General features: G+C 42.8%; 1 protein-coding gene across 1 annotated transcript in view; it reads right to left on the bottom strand.

Annotated features, from left to right (window-relative positions):
• cadm2a (cell adhesion molecule 2a) overlaps nt 1-22,288 on the bottom strand; it is a 107,121-nt gene extending 84,833 nt beyond the window's left edge. The window contains exon 1 of the mRNA XM_085936380.1: nt 22,005-22,288. Within this exon, the coding sequence (XP_085792506.1) occupies nt 22,005-22,065 (61 nt within the window). The 5' untranslated portion in view covers nt 22,066-22,288. The remainder of the gene's footprint in view (nt 1-22,004) is intronic.
• Between the last annotated feature and the right edge of the window lie 286 nt (nt 22,289-22,574).

Raw genomic sequence — 22,574 nt, 5'->3', positions numbered from 1 at the left:
ATGAGCCAGCTTTAACATCCTGCACACCTTTGCTCAAAAACCATGTCGGGGATGTTGCCGAACAACCTGTTAAAGTGATAGCAAGACACCAGCAACACATTCCCCCTGCAAACAAGAACAATCAAATCCCTGAGCTGCTTGCGCTTTGTTCCCCTTTTAGCAGTGACAAGCCCAGACGGCAGAGGGTGGTGGATGGAGGATAGGGAGCTGCCAGCCTGTGCCCTATTTGTAGCAGTTGCCAGACTCTATCAAATCCGCCTCTAGTTGTGCAGAATATGTCGCCCACCCACTGACAGCCTCCTCAGCTTGACACTCTCCGCATTGCCGGTGGGAGATGGTGGGGAGAGATATTCCACCCAGCTGGGTTAATCCTGTTATACAGCTATGCACCAAGCACATTATCACCAAGAAAACACATTCAACACCGAATCAAACAGCAGATCTTTGAACAGTGGAGGGAAGTACACATCAGATTTTCTTCTATTTTTTTTTCCTTTTACCCACTAAGTGGAATGTGCAATTTTGAGCATCCGTCGGTTGGCTTTGGCCAATAAAATGTCCAGGTTCAATAAGAAGAAGAAGAAGAAGAAAAGCTGCCTTTGAAGACAAACTCATCTACAGTATCCATTCAAAATACTTTCTGCCGGATTAAGAAACGCACTAATTATTATTCAGGAACGGCTCCCGCCAAACCGGTGATGTATTCAAAGCCTTGGCATGTCACACATTAATATTCTTCAAGCACGTGTTTTGGAATTGAAAAAGAATGAAGTCTATTTGGAGGAGCAAGTGAGTTGGAAACAAAATTAATGGGGAGAAAGTGACCGTACACAAACACTGAATTTCAATTACTTTCCTTCGCTGTCTAAGCTGAGGCGTTAGCTTGCAAACACACACTGGCAGGCTGTGGAAACCAAGACAAAGCACAATCTGTTTGCTCCATTTTTTTTCCCCCGTTTCTTTTTTAAATAGAAGCCAAGCATATTTGCAGTATGCAGAAACTTTATGCACACGTGGGTCACTATTCCCACTGGAAGAAAAAACAAAACAAAACAAAAAAACACCGCCATTTTGTTGAAAACTGAACCAAAGGTCGCTCCAGCGTGTTTGATTACACAACAGAAAACAGATCATTTTCAGCCAGGAAAGAGAAAATGCACTTAGTTTCATTTAGTAACATGGCAACAGCAGCAGCACTCACTGATTGGAACATTCTGTCCATCAATGGCAAAACATCTCCTGTTCTCCTCTACGTTTTCTAAATTGTAGATTTAATGGAGAAAAAAAAAATCCAGTCTTGAAATTAGGGCAAATATTTTGATTTAAAAACAACTCATAAGCTATATTCCAAGAAGCTGCATGATAAATGCAATGCCTAAATCGACCTTTTGTGTGGCGTCTTAGCTGTGATTGCTCCCCTATCTATCTATCACCACTTAAAAGACGGGAGCTTCTTCTGCATCCTATCTTGGGCCTTCAGGGTACATAGTGTCAGCTCCTTGTCACTCTCTCTCGCCAACCGACTGTCTTGACACGTTAACATGCAAGTGCGTATCCAGCGTCCATTAAAATGCAGGGCCAGTAGCCGCTAGGTGCGCCTGAGCCGAGCCCATGGCAGGTGGCAGATAGTCAATGTGCATACTCCTAAATCATTCATGACGCTGGGTGGCGAGTAGTATTGTGTGTGTTTGTTGTGCACATATGTACCGCAAGCGTGGGAGGGAGGGAGAGCTGCTATTGAATTTTACAAAAGGAAAAAGTCTGCACTGAATTCAAGACACATTGTGATTAACATCTAAGAAGTTAGCGGAAAAGGGAGGGAGAGTGGTATGACGAGAGAAGAGAATCTTAATGAATTAGCATGCATGGCTGGTGGCCCACAATGACCTCGAGCCAGGAGCTAAAACTGAAACGAACACTAACACCACAAATGATGACCTTTTCATGACGGAAATTAGTCCTTTTCGTCTCATTCCTCCCACTTCAACTCAGTCTTGCTTTACTCACCTGCTTTTTTTTCTCTATGCTTCAACTACGGCGACATTGGAAGCATGCCGGTGTTGACTCAAAAGCAATTACCTGTCATTTACCTGTCCTTCTCTATCGAATAATAAATTTCAAGTTCAAGATGATTTGTTTTTTCTTTCTCCTCAAAAGATCAAAAACAGTGAGCGGGAGGGAGGCCCTGTCTTAATATGTAGCCTCAAGTTCTTCAAATGGTTGTTTGCCAAAAGCAAGAAAATAACTAAAAGGCATCTTTGAGCTAGCCAAGTCTCTTAAAATGTTAAAATGGCTGTCTTGAAAGCCCCATTGAGCCAGTCGGAAGATGCTTGGTTGTGCATTGTAATGCCTCAGATCATTCATCTTAGATCTTCAATATACTTCAAGATTAGATGTACCCATGCATATATTTGCTCAAGTCATTGAAGCTAACGGAGTGGCAGAGGCTTGAGTGTAAACTCAAATGTGATTCAATAGGTGGCAAAATCTGATCTGTTAGTTGGCCAACTTTTTTTTTTTTTTTATTATTATTCCTTTGCATCCTTTTCGATAAAACAATGTGCATACGTAAAAATGCCCAGTTTTTGCTTTGCGTAGGTGTTCATGTGTGAAGCGGAGGATGTTGCGTAAGCTTTCACTCCAGGCACCTGTTCAATCGACGATGGAGCTGCAACGATGGGAAGACAATGGAAAGCGAGGTGAGAAGTGGGTGAGTTCAGGGAAAAGATGGCTTCCTATTGCACATTCCTTTTGTAGCATTTCCAGAGAAACAGCCTTTGAATGTTCCCAGTGTTAAGCTTTCAGCGCTGTTTGGAGTATTCCACGTAGACAAAGCAGATTTCCTTTCCATGAGAGGCAAGACAGCCAAGGAACGTCTACCTTTACCTTGCCTTTGCAAGATCCTGAAACATTTATATGCTGAACCCTGTCTTGGTCGCGATTTTGACATTTACGAATTGGCTTTTTCTTTTTCTTTTCGCTTTTCAACGCATCCTCTGTTTTGGCCGAAAACCTCGGCTCTGCTGTTTTTCTGCTCGGTCCACTAAACTAAAGAATTCCCTTTTCTTTGTGGTCCTTGAATGGACAAAAAAAGTACCTATGTCGTTTTCGTGTCCCTTTGCTGAATAGTCACTAAAAGACACTGTTGCAATGTGCTTGATTTATAATACGCTGCATTGGTAGTCAACTTGAGAGAAGCATTTTTGGGTCTTTTTGCTTTAGCTCAATATTCAACTCAGTGACACAGATGGAGTAAAAGAGAAAATATGGCATGTTCATCCGAAATCATTTTCACTTTCAGCTGACTGTCTCTCTGCACAGCGTCAGAGACAATAGCAGGCTGCAGTGGTGCAACATAAACAGAGAAATTGATGAGCTACAGGGACAGTGCAATCCACAGATAAAGGCAGAGGCGAGGGGGAGAGTGAGGCGGGAGGGGGGGGTCTGCTGGAATCTCAACACCTGAGCCACAAGGAGGATGCTTAAGTGCGGGCTTTCTGATCTCCAGAGCACAGCTCGGCGTGTGAGGGGCTGATTAGAGACAAATTGCAAGCACGAGAATGCACAAATATGCTAGCGGTAAAATTCTCAGATTATATTACATTTTTTAGCTACACTGAGTCTGTCAAACATTTTGCACATTAGCTTTCTCATGTCACCAATGGAAATGATCATCGCTTACTCCAATCACATTCAGGGGAAGTTTGTCAATAACCTTGACCTTGACCTTAACCTTCAATAACCAGCATATGTCAATAATATGCTGCTATTGTCATAAACTGAGGAACCAAGTGTTTGATAACACAATCAGGTTCCATAACCATATTTGCTCAAAAAACGGAAATAAAAACAAAAATCATAGCATCATAGTTTAAAAAGCTATATCCAAATGTACTCTGTTCAGTAAATACCATTATTAGTAATCATCCACTCAAAACATTCTGTTCATCTTCAAAGGTACTCATTAACATTCCATTAGCAAGCTATGTTGATTATGAAAGAGGTCAAAAGCACCATTAAAGTCCAGATCTAATAATATGAACGGCCATTTGTATCGTTTTTTTTCATCGTCTTTTCAAAGGATCAACAAGCCGCTGGTTGCTACCAAGTAATCCACTCAATTTGATCTCAACTGTGCAACCATATACTATTCTAGTTCCTATTTCCAGTGTAAACAGCAATTCAGGATGAAGAAACGCCAAAGCTTGTTCTTCTCTAATTTAGTACGTCCACACACTCTTGCTTCTATTGTCTTCCACTTTCATGCCCTACTTTTCCGCTGGCAATAGCTGATAATATGCAAATGCTCACTGGTGCTGATGTCTGAAGGCTGGCACTGGCCTCATTTACATACTCACCCACTGAAGCATGGGTGACATGCTGACCCTGTTCAGGCTGGGAGAGGAACAACCCCTCAAAAGGCCCACCTGTAAATTCCCGCACGCACACCTATCAAGAGCAGAGGACAACTTGACCCAAACTTTCAACTGTGTCGCTCCATTCCCATACACAGCACCGACTCCCGATCCAAACTTGATCTAGTGTACGAAGTGACGATCGCCGCTCACCAACACTGCTTTTGATCCAACAGCCACAAAATGGCAGCGTACTCCTTTTTTGTCCATCACAGCCGTTTAAATCTGCTTTTGAAATGGAAATAGTTGGATTACTAGCAATCAGTTGGTTGATTTTACAACACGGTGACAGAAAACCTTGTTAAGCTTCTTTCGCTGACACGGAAATAAAGACATTGCCACGATTCAAAGCGCTACTGTTGCGTCTCTGGTGCCACACATGTGCAGTCAGTCAGATAGCACGGGCTCTTGACAAACAATAATACACGAACGCATGAGCCAGTAGGCAGCGTTGTACATACGCATGTGCCAGCCACTCGGCAGCCAAACGCACATGATCCATTTTCTGCAGCTGAACAATGGCTGACAGGGATGGATGTTCTGGATTCTGGCTACTTAAGGATTATGGGAATGGTCTTCTCAGCACACGATAAGCCAATAAGACAGTTTCTTGGACAGGCCGTTTGCGGCTTCCAATGCGCGACTTTTAGGAATCCTCTCTCTCGTCAGAACATCTGTGCAAATGACACTGAGACACGGTTGAAGAGCGAAGGAAGAAGGGATTTATAGACAGACTGCTTGCACTCAAGCAGGTTAGGTTAGCTAGGTCCTTTATGAATCCCTTGGGACATTCTAGAAAGGAAGGGTGTGTCCAAAGCAAAACTATCCTGCGGGCCCACAAACAAAATGGCAAAACCTATGGTATCAATTTCAGTGAAACCCAATTGAAGTAGCCACAGAGTGAGCAAACATTCTATTCTACTGCATGTCAAATTTAAGAGGCTCTCAACCGCACGTCTTGCGTTCCCACAAAGTCGAAACGATGAGCGCAAATACTTCACCGGCCGCTTTCGACCTTGGCTATTCGATTTCTCCTGCGTTGAAACATGATCATCAATGAAAACGAGTGAAAAATGAGGTAAGAGGAGACACTTGTTTGGACCAATTGTTCACGCTTATTTAGGCAGCAGTCTTTTATCAAAGGGGATCCTGTTCAATAGAGAATTTTAAACAGCATTCACAGAAACCATCCTGTTATTAAACGAATTCAGTCTTTTGAAAATCTTTTCAAGCCTTTGAGCAAACCTGTGAGTGATTAAGCTTAGCATATGTCTTTGTTTACCAAATCCCAAATAATGCTTGTGTCTCCTGTGTCGTAGGAAGCCAGGCAGTCAGTCTGTCTGCCGTCTCTGTATTCCTCTCCATGTGGATTTGAATTGACTTGAGGCATTGGTGGGTTACGTCAAACTATTAAACTCAAATATAATTTTTCTGTCACACGCGCAGAGAATTGCCGCTTGAAGCAGTCGTCGTAGAACAATCATCAGAGAACTTGACTTTTATTAATCGTCGGCTCTGACCACCACGCAGGGCTAAAATAGATGGTGAGATGGCTGGTAGTTAATCAAGACCGGGTTCCTTGACAACCTCACACCAGGCTGTTAAGCGCCCCGTCCTTCGTATGTCGGAGGTCGAGGAAAACGATCGTAAAATTGGGCCGAAAACCAATATCCTAACCTTTAAGGCGAAAACAGACAACAAAACATGTCGAAACAGACTCCTTTGCAATTTGAAAAGACTTTTTCGATGAAAAAATGGCCGAGCATGACAATGGTAAACTTGCTTGCAAATTTTTACAGGGGTGGTCAACTTCGAGGTTTCCTGAACCGCTGTCCCTGTTGCTAAATATGACGCGACCTACAGCTCGCACTGTTGACACAAATACTGGAGCAACTGGTTGAGTGTTTGCATAACAAGTCAGTCACCACAATGACAAAGGCGAGTTCGCAATGTTCACTTACAGCTGGCCAAGCTCCTCGCACTCGTTTTTTCCACTACTCCACTTTTGTATTACCGTAATTTCTGGACTATAAACCGCACCAGCTAAAATTAGGGGAAAATCCTGTTTTGTTCATATAAGAAGATGCACTGGACTATAAGACGCAGGTGTTTTAATGTTTAATTTCCATATATAAGACCATATCCACAAATCATACAATATCATGAAAAATCCATAGATAAGCCGCACTGGACTTTAAGGGTTCAAGGTTTGAGCAAAAGTCTGAAAAATACAGTAGTAATGACTTTTTCCACTAGCCAGGGCCACAAAATAAGAATAGTGCAAGTGTCCTCTCCATCTAATTAGAATGTATTTTAACACAAAGCATTTGTGGAGACCCACTAAAAAGGAAATTCTTGCTTAAATATGAGTTCAGTTGAAAATGTGAAGTGGAAAAAAATATGTGGAGGTGAACAAAATGCGAGTAGAGCCAATTTGCCCCTCATTTGCCCTTCTGATGCGAGTAAGCCCATAATGTCAATGAATTTCACACATTCATTAGGTGTGTTGACCGAAATGGTTTAGAGAAGGCCAGTGCGACAGAGTGTCACAGAGATGGAGGACTACCGCTTTAACTTTGGAAAGCAGACATAAAAAAAAAAAAGCATCTGGACGGATGCTAAATGCAGACGGCAGTATGTTGATGTCTTTAATTTAGTTATCTTGATTAGTCTCAAGGGAGAGCAGTTAGAATTATAGCAAGTGAAGCCGGAGGCATTCAGTATGGCTTTGTATTGCCACACACAGACACTTTCGAAGCTCAGAATCAATTTTTTTAGTCTAATTCCAAACTGCAGCCACGGCACTTTTCCACTCGTTTACCCTTATTTCTTGTTTATGAGTTTTCTTTCAGTGAAGTCGTTTTTTTAATTACTGCTCCCTCACTCTCCCTTTTATGGCCTTGTTTTCTCTTCTCTCTCTCTTTTTTTTTTTAAATATATTTAAGTACTTCAAGTTCTATGATAGTTTTATAAGTTGCACCAGTGGCTGGAAGCGGGGGTAAGCAGATTAATAGAACGGTAATGCCATTAAAATGTTAATGTGTAGACTTGGGCGAGATGCTGAAAACAATAAAACTCCACTTGATTAATGACACTGAATACGGGCACACACACACATGGGCACACACACACACCAATTACTCCTATGTTGGTTTTGTGTAGCAGTCTTTTGTTTAATATCATTACAGTCATTGTATGAGACTATTACTCAATTAAAACACACATTATCTTGAGGCCTGCACACCCTGCAGGTGAATATTACAAAGCAGTCAACACAGTAACAAATGCAAAGAATGAGAGAGTGCGAGCGAGCAAAAAAACACCAGTCAAGGTGGGGGATGCACTGTTAAAGTGGGTGCTTTCCCATACACAATACTCCCACCATTTCCCAACCACAAAGTCGGACTTAAATAAAATAGAATCGATATAATGGCTTAGGGTGAATTAAATCAAATAGAAAAACTAGGCTCGGCTGGACTTTCCTATAACGCCACAAATAGAAACTATTAGAGAGGAATCTTGGAGGTCAACACAATTTGTAGCGGCAATAATTAATTCAAATTAATTAAGCTGAATGAAAAAGTATTTGATTTTAGAAAGTAAATGCTAACAAATAGCATGTTGCTGAAAACATAATGGCAAATGCCTCGCATTAAACTGACCAGAGAAACCTGAAAACAACTCTTACATTATGTTCTGGTCAAACATCTTGAAATGCTTGTATGGTTGTATTATTCATCCATTCTCTTTGTACTTGGGACACTTGTGCCATTTTAAAAGCATTGCCTGTGCAGCTGATGAAGGCTTTCATGTGGAAAATCTGCATAAATGATAATGTTCCCATTTACATTATGTTAAACAAATGAATTACTGTGCGATATTAATGGCCATCAGTTCCCAGGAAATTGACTGAAATGACGTTCAATTGAAAGGATATTAAGAGATCCTAGCGTATGATATACGTGCACTCATTTAAGGAATGCAAAAGAACACCATTCTGGGAAGTTGTGAAACACTTGGCAAATGGTCAAATAATGACTCGCAGTGACACATACGGATCACTTGATGGTTGGAATTTGGTGTTCCTCTTCGCCCTCCCAGCATGCAAACGCATTCACAAACAATTGCTTCGAAATGGCGCTCTAAGAATAAATCTAAAAACAGTGCCGGGAGTCACGCTAATGCACATGCATGGATAATGACACAAGCTCATTGAAGAGTTTAGGGTTTCTAAAAAAATAGTCCTTTTATGTCACAGGGTGGATCATCTAGAGCCTCACGAACTCTGCTGTTCCACTTTCTTTTGGAGTTTGACCAAAATATGTGACGAAAAAGAGACACGTAATACACCTCAGCGTGCAGAATGAGTCGAACATGACCTTGATTGAAAGGTATGCTCTGGTGTGATAGTGAGAAGCGTACTGATTACATCTGACCTGTGGGTGAGTGAGACACTGGAATGATCCAGATCAGCCAGGGTCACGGGAGTGTTTGTGAGCCTTTTAAACAAGTCGAACAAATGGGATGTTTGAATCATTCACATGATATCCATCTAAAAATGAAAGCTTCACACTCTAAAGATTTGGGGGGGGGGGATTTGTAAAAGAAATATAAAAAAAATATACCTGACCCACCCCATGGCCCCCCCGTTGATAAAGGTCTAGCTCCGGCACTGGCAGATTTGTGAACATAACCGCATGTACCTCGGAACCTCAGTTCACAAACATGAACCAAAGCAAATGTTTCTACAACAATTAATGGCAACAAAAATAATCTGTTCCACTCCCGGTTCTTCTCTGCTCCAGAACAATATTATGTTTGCCTTGGTTTTATGGGTTCATTTAGAAAGAAATATAGAAATAAATCAACTCTTTGTTGGGATTTCTCCTTAAGAATTGTCCAAAATCGCGTTTGTGAACAACACAAGGTCATTGGTGAACCGAGGCGCCTCTGAAATAAAATGTATATCGATAGATTTATAGTGACAAAGGTAATGCTGTTTCATGCTACAAAGGCAAGAACGACGCATTAAAAAACAAGCACGGCGCAGCTTTCCGAAGCTTTGCCAAGGCACGTTGGACCAAAGGCTTTTCGTCTGCCGCTTTTTTAGATCAACACAGATTGGACTAACTGCATCAGCATAATCCTCACAACACTGTATCCAGACAGCTGCCTGCTACGGCACAAAAATGATGTCACACTTTGCTTTACACCAACGGCGACAGGTTTGTCTTGGCTCGCCGGCCGCAGTGGGAAAAACACACCACATGTTCCCATGTCCAAAAATGTGTTTTACACTTCAAAACTAACAGAAGGGTTATTTGTGGAAATGCAGGAGAGTTAAGGTGCTGCAGGAAGGGAGTGGGAGGATTCATGACTCTCAAGCACCGGAAGCCAGATACGTGTGTCTAATGAATGCTGAAGTGTGCATTTTCACATGTTGGCCGCCATGTTCGAGTTGAGTGCACATGTGTGATAATTGCAGTGTGGAGGGCCACTTACGGTCACTTTGGACCACTGCATAATCACAATGTTTTTAAACGGGTGAAAAGTACAGGGGGGGAAAAAAAAAACCACACAGCAGCAGTTTAGTGTGGCCTCTTGTTACTCATGCATGACCGGCCCATAATGCACTTGTGCGCTTTCACTCACTGTTGGCAGGACAACAGAGTTAGTGGGAGAAGGATTTGGGAAAACGCAATTTGCCAAGACTGGGGAAACAGCCAGATTTCTTCTTAGGCTACAAAACGATGAAGGAAGAGCAGCTTGACTCGGAGTTTCCGATCCATCTTTGTGTTGGGGTGCTTTCTCACTTGAGTACAATTTAATCGGGAGGCGCTTTCACTTTATCTGAATATAAATCAGTTGATGAGTTTGTAAACTTGGTAAATATGACATCACTCTTGCGTCTACTCATTTAGACTTCCCAGTCTGCCATTGGCCAATAAAAGAAGAAAGCAACGTTTCAGACCACAGAAAGCATGACATCATTGTTCATTGAGCCGTTACCATTGTCACACAAAAGTGATCAGGAAAAAGAATGTTGAACTAAAATAAAGCAGACATTTGTTCAAGTGTCTACAGTAAGTCAGGTTAAACATTGATCAGTCTGGCTTCTTACAAAGTGTGGGCAGACAGCTAATGGGAGCGCTCGCCTCAATTAGCCCCCTGAACGATCTGACTGATGGAACTGCGTAAACAAGTCACGTTTTCTCTTTAGATGACGAGCGGAAAGCAGCGAAGCAAAGTCGGGATTTGCGAGCCTACCTGCAGCTGCTCGACAGCCGCCAAAAATCAGCACCACTGTCTGCTGTAAAGGTTTATGAAGCCATTATGTTCAAACGTGACCTGTGGAATGGAGCACAATTAAGCGCACAATGGCACGCTAAGTACCATGGTGTTAAATTAGAGGCATCATGTTCATACTGATAGTAGAAATAGAAAGAGAGTGACAGCTTGAATATTTGACTTTTTGGGGGACTTACAGCACATTCATTAACACTGCCAAGATGAAAAACACAAACGCAAAACCCTACTGATTCCAAAAATCGACCGAAGCCTCGTTTCCCTTTACATTAAATACAGTTGCTATGATAAAAAAAAGTCACAATTAGCCTTCTATCAAAATTGGCCCTCTTTTTTTTTCCCCCGTTCAATTTTTTTCGTTTTAGTTCAATGCCGAATGTTCTCAAATCCTATTTCGACATCAGTGTTGTATCAAGTCATTTCAATCATATTCATCTTCTTTAGACAGCAAACCAATCAGCATCAGATATCTTTCAAATTCTGATGAATAAATCATTTCCACAAGAGAGAGAATGAAATGAAGGACTTAACCCTGTCAGATATCCCAAAATTCTGAAACACCCAGATCTTGACTGCACACTGTATTATATATATACTTGCTAAATATTTTTCACATGGGTCAGGAGCATATTAAAGTTGTCCGACAGATGAGTCATTTGGATGATGTAACCTTTAGCGCATACATTAAGCCACAGTCGGGTTACAGCCAGTGTACAAGACTATAGCTGGCGACTTCCATCAGAACAGCCCGGCTCCGTTCTGATGGAAAGGCAATATGTGTCTTTCTGTAGAGGAAATTATATGTCATGGTCTATAAAGCAGCCACTTTATATATTTTCAGAGTCTGTATCCTAGGGGCTGAGATCATTGTACATTGGATGTCGAACACTCACTCACCATGACATCGGCTCTTTTTTAAGCCACTTAGTTTCTCTGCCGTAACTGACGGGAGAAGATCAAGCTACTTTCCTCTCCACTTTATTCATATATGTGGATCAAAACAGAGCAACAAGAAAATGATGTTGGAGGCCCCGCAGTCTCTCACTATATATGCTTCTCAAAAGGCTTCTGGGTGGCTTCATGGGCCAGAATAGGCCAAATGTTCTTTATCAATGATAAATCTTGATGCTCAAGGCTGCCTTGGGTTGCAATTATCAGGACGCACTCTGACATGTAAACAGAAGACATTTGCAGATGCATCCCACGTATTTTCAAATATGTCATGCGTGACATCTGCACTGTGAAACTGATTAAAAGCAAATAGAGCGCACATTCGCAAACTGATTAACAAGTGCTATAGCTCACTGCGAAACTGGGAGACAAGCTGCTTGTGGGGATTGCAGCACTCTTTCACTTTTTATTCACGTTATAAGACAAAAGTAGCTAGAAATTAAACAGGACGTGCGTACTGGTCTCTTCATCGGGAATAGCTTAGAGACATTTTGAAGTATTTTGTGATCATTTCAAAGTGGTTTTGCTTGTGATTTTTTTTTTTTTGTGACCACCCAGATTAAATTAGGAGTTGTTTGTATCAAAGGATGATTTGGTAAATCAGATTAATCACCAATCAATTCCACACACTCGACCCGTTCATAACGATCGATTCATCGGCAAATCCATGATTATGCTTCACTGGACGTCAACAAAAGGAGCTCGAAACTTCCGGTTCTTTTGAAATGAGTCACAAGATCTGCTTTTACACCGATAAGCACGTTCTTCCGCATCACAAGACTCGGCGGTGCTTGTTAAAACACTTTTCGGATCTATGCAAGTGCAATGAATGGTGTCTGACAAGGGCGCTTGTCTGCCAATTGGAGAATTCTCCGAGATGGAGAGAGCACCCCGCCAAGATGAAAGCCCCGGGGTGAGGTGTCAGGGGGTAAGGCAGAAATGAAACACACAGAGACCGCGTCACACAAGCTAGAGTGAGACAAAAATGCTGTGAATAAGTGAAAAGGAAGTCATGATAAAAACAGTCTTTCCATGTTGGGTGGGATCTGAACAAAATGAAACACCAATGTTTGTTGTCCAACATGTAGCATCCATTTATTTCTCAAAGAAAGAAAATTGCCAAAAAGTGTCACCTTTTTAGCATGGCTCTTTATCTGTGATCATATCTCCATGCATAATGAATTATCCCAACTGCTTGGATGCATTATTCATCTTTTCGAGATTGTGTGTGCATGTTTGTATGGTTGATGCAATGTCAAGGCTCATTTAGTGAATCTCTCACGCCTGGTCGCTGTTCTTTTTGTGCTACTTTTTAGTTCCTCCCTGCTCTATTTTTTTCCCCAAAACACTGTGGGGCCAGCTGTCTCCATTCCAAATTTCATATTTTTCTGTGGTGACGGAAAAAATGTGAACTCCTCTGACCCCCATGCCCCTCTCCACCGATCCCTCCTGTAACCCCCCCCAACAACTGTCCAAATCTCTCATCCCTCCACACCTTGACGACACTCCAAAATGCAATGTTTGCCGTTAGCGCCGTCGCTGTCTCATCACATCTCATCGCAGGGAAGCAGCGGCGCGACCGCGGCCGCCGGGTCGATGTCTTGAAAGGATCCCAGACGAGCCGCAGGAAACCACTTGGACTTACGAGACATCTCAAGACAGCCCATCAGTTTCTCGGAAGCATCACATTGCCTTCTATTCCATGCATCTACATTTTGGTGCTTATCCAGAAAAGCAGGATTGTGTTGTTACAAGAAATACTACCCAATAGTGGGCGGAAGTACCAGAGGCAGTTTGTGTGAAACCTCATTAGACATCTCCACAGTGGAACGTGTATGGATGTGCGAGATGCGAATCCTGCTGACAATACAGTTACAATTATTGTCATACATCTTCAATTTATTACTTGCTGCCATGTGCAATAAGATACAGAGTTTCCGTATTGTAAGAAATCACATGCAGAAAATATCGAAAAGATAATACAAATGAAATTTGTCGGCCTACGCATTTGGAGAATTTTGCCTTTGGAGGTCAAAGGTTGCGACGGGATCAAGCGGTGTGAGAGTTATCTCCTTACGTTACCTTCTTGAAAATAGTCGAGATTAGAGCGAGTCAAAATGAGAAATGTATGGTCACAATTTAAATAAGGATTAGTGTGCTTACAACAAGGATTTAAAATCATCGCTTAGTCCCAGAAAGCATACTACTAATTACCGGGTGTTGTGAGATTTTTTTTTTATTTTTTTTTTCTACAAATGAGTGTAACAGCCACACCAAGAAGCTGCTGCAATTGAATTTGCCTGGAATATGTCAACATTCACAATGTGTCTCTTCCTCTTTGTCTCTGTGATCCATCCCAACTACAGAGTGATGTGATAATTTTGCTCCATGGGCGCTTCTCAAGGGATTAGCACAGATTAGCATGAGCTGGTCCATTTCAACTGCATGGATCCACGTACGTACATATCGTAGCTGTCACTAGGCGTGCCTAGAGAGAGCTGTCCTCACAGCAACCATTTAAAACAAAGCCATTTCAACTGTTTCTATTTATGTTCTGAACTCTTTTTACAAAACCAGTGTGGTCTTAAGAAAGGAGAATTACAATGCTCGGAGGAGTTATGGGTTTGCAAAGATATACAAATAGTTTACAGTAGTTTTCTTGCGGATGCAGAGGTCTTGGGACAGCAATCAATTGTACCTCTCTTGCTTGCAGCCAAGTACCTATCACTACACCATTAGCAGCACTATTAGATGTATTTTGTGACCAATAGAAAATGCCAAGGTTAAAAAAACTAAGGTTAAATCCATGTCAATAAATGGAGCTCTCCGTTTTATTGTTTGTCTGGCAATGCCTGGAGATAATGCTCGCAGATGAGCTCATTTATGAAATAACAGGGTTGTTATTTTCAACATAACAAGGGCAAATGTTATGAATGTGAATCTGAGGTAATCATTCACGCTAGCTTTTGGTATTAAGTCTACAAAAGAGGGAGAATGAATGAGTATAGATTGCCACTAAACAGGATGGGAGTAATGATGAAGATAAAGGACAAAATGTTCTTCTTCGTTTTAAAGATGAGAGTTGAGAAGAAACAGAAAGCCTTCTGCTCTCTAATAAGAATGCATCTGTTGTATTTCAAACAAGTCGCTCTGGTTATGATCCAGATGACAATTCTTGTGCTCCTCAACTGGAGCCGAATAGGAAAGAAAAAGCAAACATCTTTAAGATAAGCATTGGAATTAGTCGTAATTGGAGACCATTTAAAGCCATTATAGCTTATTTGTTTCCTCAGCAGGAGGTTTTGAGTCAGAGAATCAGTTTGATTAGAAGTGGGGATAAGTTAGCTATAAAACTAGTGAGCCGAACTCTAGTGAGATTCGAGCGCGTCTTGCTGTGCTCAAGCAGCGTGCTAATATGCAATTAAATGACGGGAAGATTATATTAAAAAAAAAAAAAGGCTTCAGACATATTTCTTTAACATATTCCAAAATATGGCAAGCTCTAAAATGAAATTGAGGCTTGGCTTGGCTTTTTACTATGGCCAATTCATTTTGCACAAAACATGGGTGAGACTCTACTGCCAAGTAGCAAACAAGCCACAGGATCCTGCAGCAATAGCAATAAGCGGCGGGGAGTGCACTACTTCAAATGGGGAGGAATAATGTTGAGGATCCTATAATGGATTTGCAATGTGGCACAAAAAAAAAAAAAAGACAGATGGTGCAGAAGTGATGAAATGTGGACACCACACACACACAATAATGTGGGGGGACCCAAAGCACATTATGGAGGCTATTGCTCACCAGAACTCTCCATTTTTTTTTTAACTGTTAATAATCATCTTTTTCACTAAATCTATTGTCCCTTCCCTCGAAAACTCAACTTCGCAAAACTGATGCCATGTTAACCATTCGGCATCAATCGCTTCAAAACCAACAATCCATTCATCACAATCAAACAAAACATGGATTGGGTTTCAACAAAACTATTTTACACCCATCAAAATCTTCTCATGTCAAGTAAAATCTGTAGAACAGCAATAGTGGGTGGTGATTGCTAGAAACCTGAAGTAACCTCTTAATTGCAGCCTTCAATTCTAAACAGTTGACAAAGAGTCCCTAACTAGTCCGAAACTCCATTGTTTGGCATTTTCCCACCGATCAGTCTGAGCATTGTGAAGAAAGCATTGAAGGACGAAGGAATAGAAGCTGCAATGAAAGCTTTGAATCTAATTGTATCATTTCATGACGTTATTACATTCATGCGTGTATCGAAATGTGCAAAACGGAGCCTAATAGCTTTCGAAGGTTGAATTAAAAAATGGGTGGAGAGGGGGAAGGGAAAGCCAGGCGACACCAGCTGTTGATTAGACAAGCGACTAGCAACTTACTTCAGGCTACAAGGAAAAAAAAAAAAAAAAAAAACACCCACTCAACTACACACAGACACAGAAACACAAGCGCACACAGAAAGTCAATTAACATGAACATGTGTCTTTGGGGAATTATATTTCAATTAGCTTTTGCTACTTCCAGGCTTCTTTCTTTCGCCATGCTCAAACAAGTGCAGATAGTGCAATGAATCCCACTTTTCAATTAGTATCATGCCATAACTCCACTCTAATAATGTTTCCCAACTTGCTGGGCAATTAAGCTCTAAATCCCTATTTTGAAATATATTACAACAGTCCGACCACGGCCAACATCCAACAATTGCAAGCATCACTAACGCGGCTCTATTTTAAAACTCATTTCAAGTCAAACCATGGAGAGAGACTGAATCGCCACTACCCGATGGCCACAAAGGGAAATATCGGCATTATGGATGCTTCTCAGTTCAGGAATTACTTTGTTGAATTACAGCTGCGATTAGCAAAAATGATTATTGGCGCTGCGAGGGTGGGAGGTGGTGGGAACCGTGGGATTATGTGTGGATTTGCCTTCATTTCCTGTTTAGACACTGAATGGATGCTCCCTTCAACAGCACTAGAAAGAGGACAATTTGTGTGATGCCCGGATTTGTAGGCCTTGGACTTTTTAGTTGTGTGTGTGGGGGGGACCTTCTCAGTTCAGCATCCATGAATTTGCTACGAGTGTACTCTTGTTGGCATTTCAGACGAGATGTGGACAAAATAGGAGCACCCTGCAGTCCATTACATGGGAACAAATGTAATTCCAAACAAGAGTGGATATTTCTTCCCTTCCTCTCACTGCTGTGTCTACAAGCTGCGGGGCGGAAAGTGTGCAAGGTGCATTGATAGTACGTATGTGCGTATTGTGGCTGGCGTGCACATAGCATAAGGCGCTGGCTGTCTCTGCGCAGCAATATGGTCTGTCTTCGCTTTGGCTGAATTCATTTCTGTCAGAAGCGGGCGGACGCAGAGTCCCCAAACAATATTGGCGGCGGGGCGGGAGAGCAAAGGGAGGGGAGGCCGAGCTGCGTCGTGGTCGTATCTTTATCTGGGCTCAAGAAAATGATTACTGTGACACGTAGCAGCAAGTCTCTCGACTGTGGCCCGCGGGGATTTGTATGAAAAGGAGCCGTCAGATGAAAGGGCACATAGGATGAAAAGAACATTATCAAGGATAAGGCTTGTTAAGAAGGAGCGCGATACATGAACCCGGAGAGCATGTTAAATTCAACTACATGCTGCATTAACCCACTTCATATGTTTGCGAGTTAGCGGTGGTGGGGTGACAAAAAAAATTACAAAATTCTCCTGGGTGTTCTAGGACTTCCCTTTTCAATCTTCCTTAATTTTTTTTTTTTCCCTCTGAGCAGAGTGTGAGATTAGCCACATGTTAATCCCCGAGAATTTGACGGTAATAGAGACATCACATGCGCGTTTACATCCAGGCATGTTCACATTCCATTAAGGCAGAATCTTTTATTAGGGAGGGGCAAAATCAAAGCAATAATTGCATTTTATGACTCTTGGAGGTGAAATGAAATTCAAACCTGACTCCAAATTGCATGTTGATTATTTTGGAAACGATTCTCACTTAGTCATCAGCCTTGCACACACCGATATATCATAGCCTAGTTTGAGCGTAATATCGTGTTTAACCTTATGTACCATTTCTTATTAGTTTTGAGAGAATACCCACAAAATGTGCCAATAAATGGGAAACAAAAGTCAATTGTACTTTAAAGTTAAGATGAATCACATCCAATTAGTAGCTTGGTTTATATAAGATGAACAGAAGTGTTTACAATAAAATAAACAAACCCCACTGCCTATTGGGAGTCTTTTTTGGGCCGAAAACACACCGCCTCATTATCGTCTTCTCTCATACACTTTAACTGAAGAATATGAGGCAGAGCTCCACTGCCAATTTGGAAATGAATTAAGCCACAATATATTTCCAGACAAAGATGTTTTTTTTTTTTTTTCCCCCAATCTTGAACAACATGTATTTGCAGCCAGGGAGGCATTAGTACACAGCATAAGCAATGTCTCATCACTATGCTTTAGTAATATGCAATTCATCAGACTTAAAATGATTTTCTGAAAAATGCAGCATGCTGTTTGAATGTACGCCCGACAACCTAATTGGATGTTTGATGACTAGCATGCGTCTATTGTACCGTGATTATCATAACAAGCCATGACAGAGCGTCATTGCCATCATACCATCAATTACTCCAGAGTGTTGCATTTCCAGGGAATACTTGCCAAGAAGTGCAAAAGCCCTCAGTGGCAGAGTTCACTCAACACGCTGATGGATCAAAACTGAAGCAGCAAAATGGAAAACAGGGCTTCCACCTGTTTTCCATAAAGGCTATTTTTTTTAAACTTACCGTTTCAAACAATTGTCCGAGTATTTGGTTCTGTGCCGGCTATCACATTCAAAGAAAAAGAGAAAATCTGCTCTCAATTGACCTTGCCGTGTTACTGTCTCGAACCTTTCGCTTTCGAGGTAGCTGTCGTCATAAACGGGAATTCACTGTGATAAAGAAATGTTGGCAATTTTGTCGCGATCCAAATTGTGATCGCTGGTCCTAATTAGAGGGATGAGCACAACTCAGTGTCATGTCAACAAGGAAAGTCATCTAGGCCATAAACCCGCTGACACCGGCTCTAAAAAGAGCTCCATGTTCTCATTTAGGCTGCTGGCCCTTTTGGGTGTCAGCTGGGTAAAAAGGAAAGCCAAAGCAAAGATAAACTCATCAAGTGAGTAGAGAGAGAGAATCAACCCCAGGTGTGAAATTGCGCGCTGTGCTTTTCGGAGCGGTTCTGCACCCGGTGTACTTCTACTGTGCCAGGAAGAGCTTGTAGCTTCTGAATCCTACCACAATCCCCTCCAGCCACTTCCTCCTCTCTGTTTCAACTTTTTTAACACCTGGACTAACAAAAAGACTGGCTTTGATCAAGGGAAATCCTTTGGCAGTGCAGCAGTGAATCCACACTGGGGCTCTGTGCATGTTAGCCTGCCTGCCTGTGCACGAGGAGGCACAGTGGTCCAAGCGGCGCTCCGCAGAGCTTTGACGCTTTATGGCATCAGGTACAGAGCACCTTGTATGCTCTACCTGTCAGAGCATAGCCATGAAAATACATGCACAAGTGGGAGGGGAGAGTGTGACGCGTGAGGAAGAACCAGAGTTGTTCCCCGCGTGTAATCAGTGGCTCTGCAAACACACAAACACACAGAGAGACAGACACACACAAGGCCGCTTGTTATCAGAAGCTTTCCCACGCTGCTGCGCTACAAAGCTTCAACACCACGAACCGGCGGATGGGAGTGAGGGAGGAATGGACGAAAGCGCAGAGGGATGGAGGGTCAGCCTTGAGCAGCTTACACTCACTGAGGGGATAAAAACACATGCCTCAGCGGGGGCTCGCCAGATCAGAGTTCCAAAGAGGCCGACTAGCCGGCCGCCGAGATAAACTGGCAATCCAAAACAACACGCAAAGTGCAGTAGTTGCACTCTTATCGTCAGGAGACTGCGCATTCCTCCTCCTCCGCTAGCTCTGCTCCCATATTGTTCTGACATCAGCTCCTCTTCCTCCGTCGCCCTCTGCTTCCCCAGCCGCTCAGCCCGGGGCTCTTGCGTAAGAGGCGCATTTGCATAACAGGCGCTTTTCTCTGGCTTACGGGCACACGCTGGACAAAAACGCGGAAAGCGGCAGCCATCTATCTTAAAACCAAGAAAATAAAACACACATTTCCATTTCCACCTGCACAGGTTTAATCTGAGGATACCGCGACACCAGCCGCCGCGCTTGTATGTGACTTGAGCGGTATCGACTCCATTCAGGAGGAGGCTGACCTGCCTGCTGTGCGCGACCTATACAATAATAGGCCTTGCACTGGGAAATGACTGTTCAAATCAAGCAGCCTAGCATTATCCTCTTCAGGGTTGCCGAGACTCTGTGTCGCATTTGTGTGTGCATGAGTGTGTGCCGGCATTATATGAAAAGAGACTGACGCCGCCGCACGCTCTGCTCTCATTGCTCAGGTCCTCTTCAACATAAGCTATGTAAACACAGCACACATTCGCAGGGATATGTAAACACGCACGCACATACCCAACATGCTCTGCAGGAGTATGCCGTGCTTTGGGAATGATAGAGTATAATAAAGAATAATATTAGAAGCGCACCACATTTTGCAGAGGTGGTAGGCAACCTATGACCCGTGGGCCATCAACGGTCCACAGCGGCATTAGGAGCAGGCCCGCCGTGAAATTAGAAAAACAAAGGAAACCCAACTGCAACTCTTCAAATATTGAACTAACATTAGGTCATAACAAAAATAGTCTTAGTATGACACTTTATAAAAACAAAAATGGTATCTATCTGATGGGGAAAAGGGTTCTCTTCATTGTTTTAGCAAGAGAGCAAGGCCTTAACAAAAAAATATATGCAGTATTTTGGCATCACTCTCATGCTTGTGTTTGTTATCTATGTATGACCTTCTCGCTGGCCAGAAAATTGTTTGAAGCCGCCATCATTTTAACTTTATAAGAGCACAGAGTACAGCCAGATAAAAACATCATCTGACACTGGAGTGATGTCAGAGTGAAAAAGCAAGATCATTTGGAGGTGTTGCATGGGGGGAAATTTAAGGAAGTCCAGCTCCAAGCCATCTCCAAATAGCTTTAGCTCAATTTCTCTTCCTGCCGCTCATTGTTTCCTCCTCAGTTAATGCAAAGCCAGTCAAGACAAGTCAAATTGATTCAATCACAAGCCAGGGCTTTTCTTTTCTAAAGGTGTCAAGTACATAATGCCAAACTGCAGGCAACACTTGGCAAAAGGTATCAGGCCACTAGCATTTGGGTCGCTTAGCAACCGGCGACAAATATGGCAGACCATGGTCCGCGTTCTCTTTTCGAACGCTATGCAAAACTAAATGTGGTGTAGATTAGTTGTCGATTCATCGATGACCCTCTGCTGTGAAACATTTAGGGTCCCAAAACAACACTGAAATCAGCCGAGCAACAGTCCCAGTGCTTGCAATATTACATCGAAAAATAAGACGTGACCTGAAGCTCGCACTGTTAACAGATGAGTTTGAGTATGTAATTTCTTCCTTTTCTTCTTCTTTTTAGTTGCCAGCAGTCTGGATGGCTTGCAGCACTGTGCTGCCCCCGCACAGGTCAGCCTGGGTACTACATCTGACAGAGTTGATATGTTCAATTATCTGTTTGGTGTGCTAAGTTCATTTTGAGTGCAGCAAAAAGAGAATTAAGCGCAATGTTTTTCCCCATCATCCAGTATGGTGCTTCTCATTTTAAACACGCACCCTGCTGTTGGGGTTTTCAACCATGTGACCTAGACCTCCAACATTACTACAGCTTGAACTATTCATCATGCAGTTCACACATCACACCACAATATGGAAAAATTAGGGTGGTGCACCTGTTCTGCAACCCCACTCCCCTTAAAATGCATTAAAAAAATAAAGCATATCTTGATCAAAAATGCATCGGCGACATCGCAACAGTGACTCATCACAAAGCTGCATGTCCGACAAACACTCATGGGGGGCGGGGGGGGGGGAGGATGCTGCACGGATCACGTTGAGGTGTGTCCGCCTCCGTTGCGCCTCTTCCTGGGCACGCATTTTTATTGCCACGGCTGAGAGATGCAGAGGAAAAAGGTGTTGAAGAAACACCTTACTCATTGCTGAGGAGGAATACCCCCAGGGTGCCCCCTCATCACTTTCCAAATACAAAGGTGCGCATCCTCGCACGCACGCACGCACGCACTATGCATGCAGAGAGGAAAGCGCTTGCTTGCTTGACCCATCATCTTGCCCCTGATCGCATGCAAGGTGCACAAACAGACACGTCATCCCGAACTCAAAGAAGAATAAAAAAAGGCTGACCTTTAAGAAGAATCCCATAAACCGTGTAGAGGGTGAAGATGGCATGACTGTTGAGATTCATCCTGTCTTATTGTTGTCTTGCACCTCGCGCTCGACGCTCGTAGATCCCCCCCCAAACCGGACCTGCTCCGTTCCAGGTACCACTTTTTGACCGAGTCCTTGGCTTGCAAAGTGAAGTATAGCAAGATTTGCAATGCTCCCAAAAACGGTGTTACTTTTTTTTTTCTTGACAGGATCTGCAGCACAGCAGTGGGGATCAGTTGCGGAGCCTTCAGCGACACAACACTGGCGTCCTCCGGTAGATGCACTGCTGCCTGGCCCCGCTCGCTCGCTCGCTCCCTCCCTCCCTCCCTGCGTGGAGCAAGAACGAGTCGACCAAGTTCCGCCCACACAGAGGAGACAGACGCGAGCCTTTAGCCAATCGGCAAGAAGAGGAAAAGTGATGTGGGGGGGCGCTCGGAGCGCAAGACCCGTTGAAAAATAATAAAAAAAGATATTCGCGCGAGTTTTTTAAGCGCTTCCCCTGTATTTTTTAATAAACACAAGCAATCAATTCATGCCTAGTCCATC

Source organism: Syngnathus leptorhynchus, chromosome 17 (assembly GCF_054491065.1).
Source record: "Syngnathus leptorhynchus isolate UIUO chromosome 17, UIUO_Slep, whole genome shotgun sequence".
In the NCBI taxonomy this organism is placed as follows: Eukaryota; Metazoa; Chordata; class Actinopteri; order Syngnathiformes; family Syngnathidae; genus Syngnathus; species Syngnathus leptorhynchus.
Note: the sequence above shows the minus strand (reverse complement) of the source record. Positions and strands in the feature narration are given on the sequence as shown.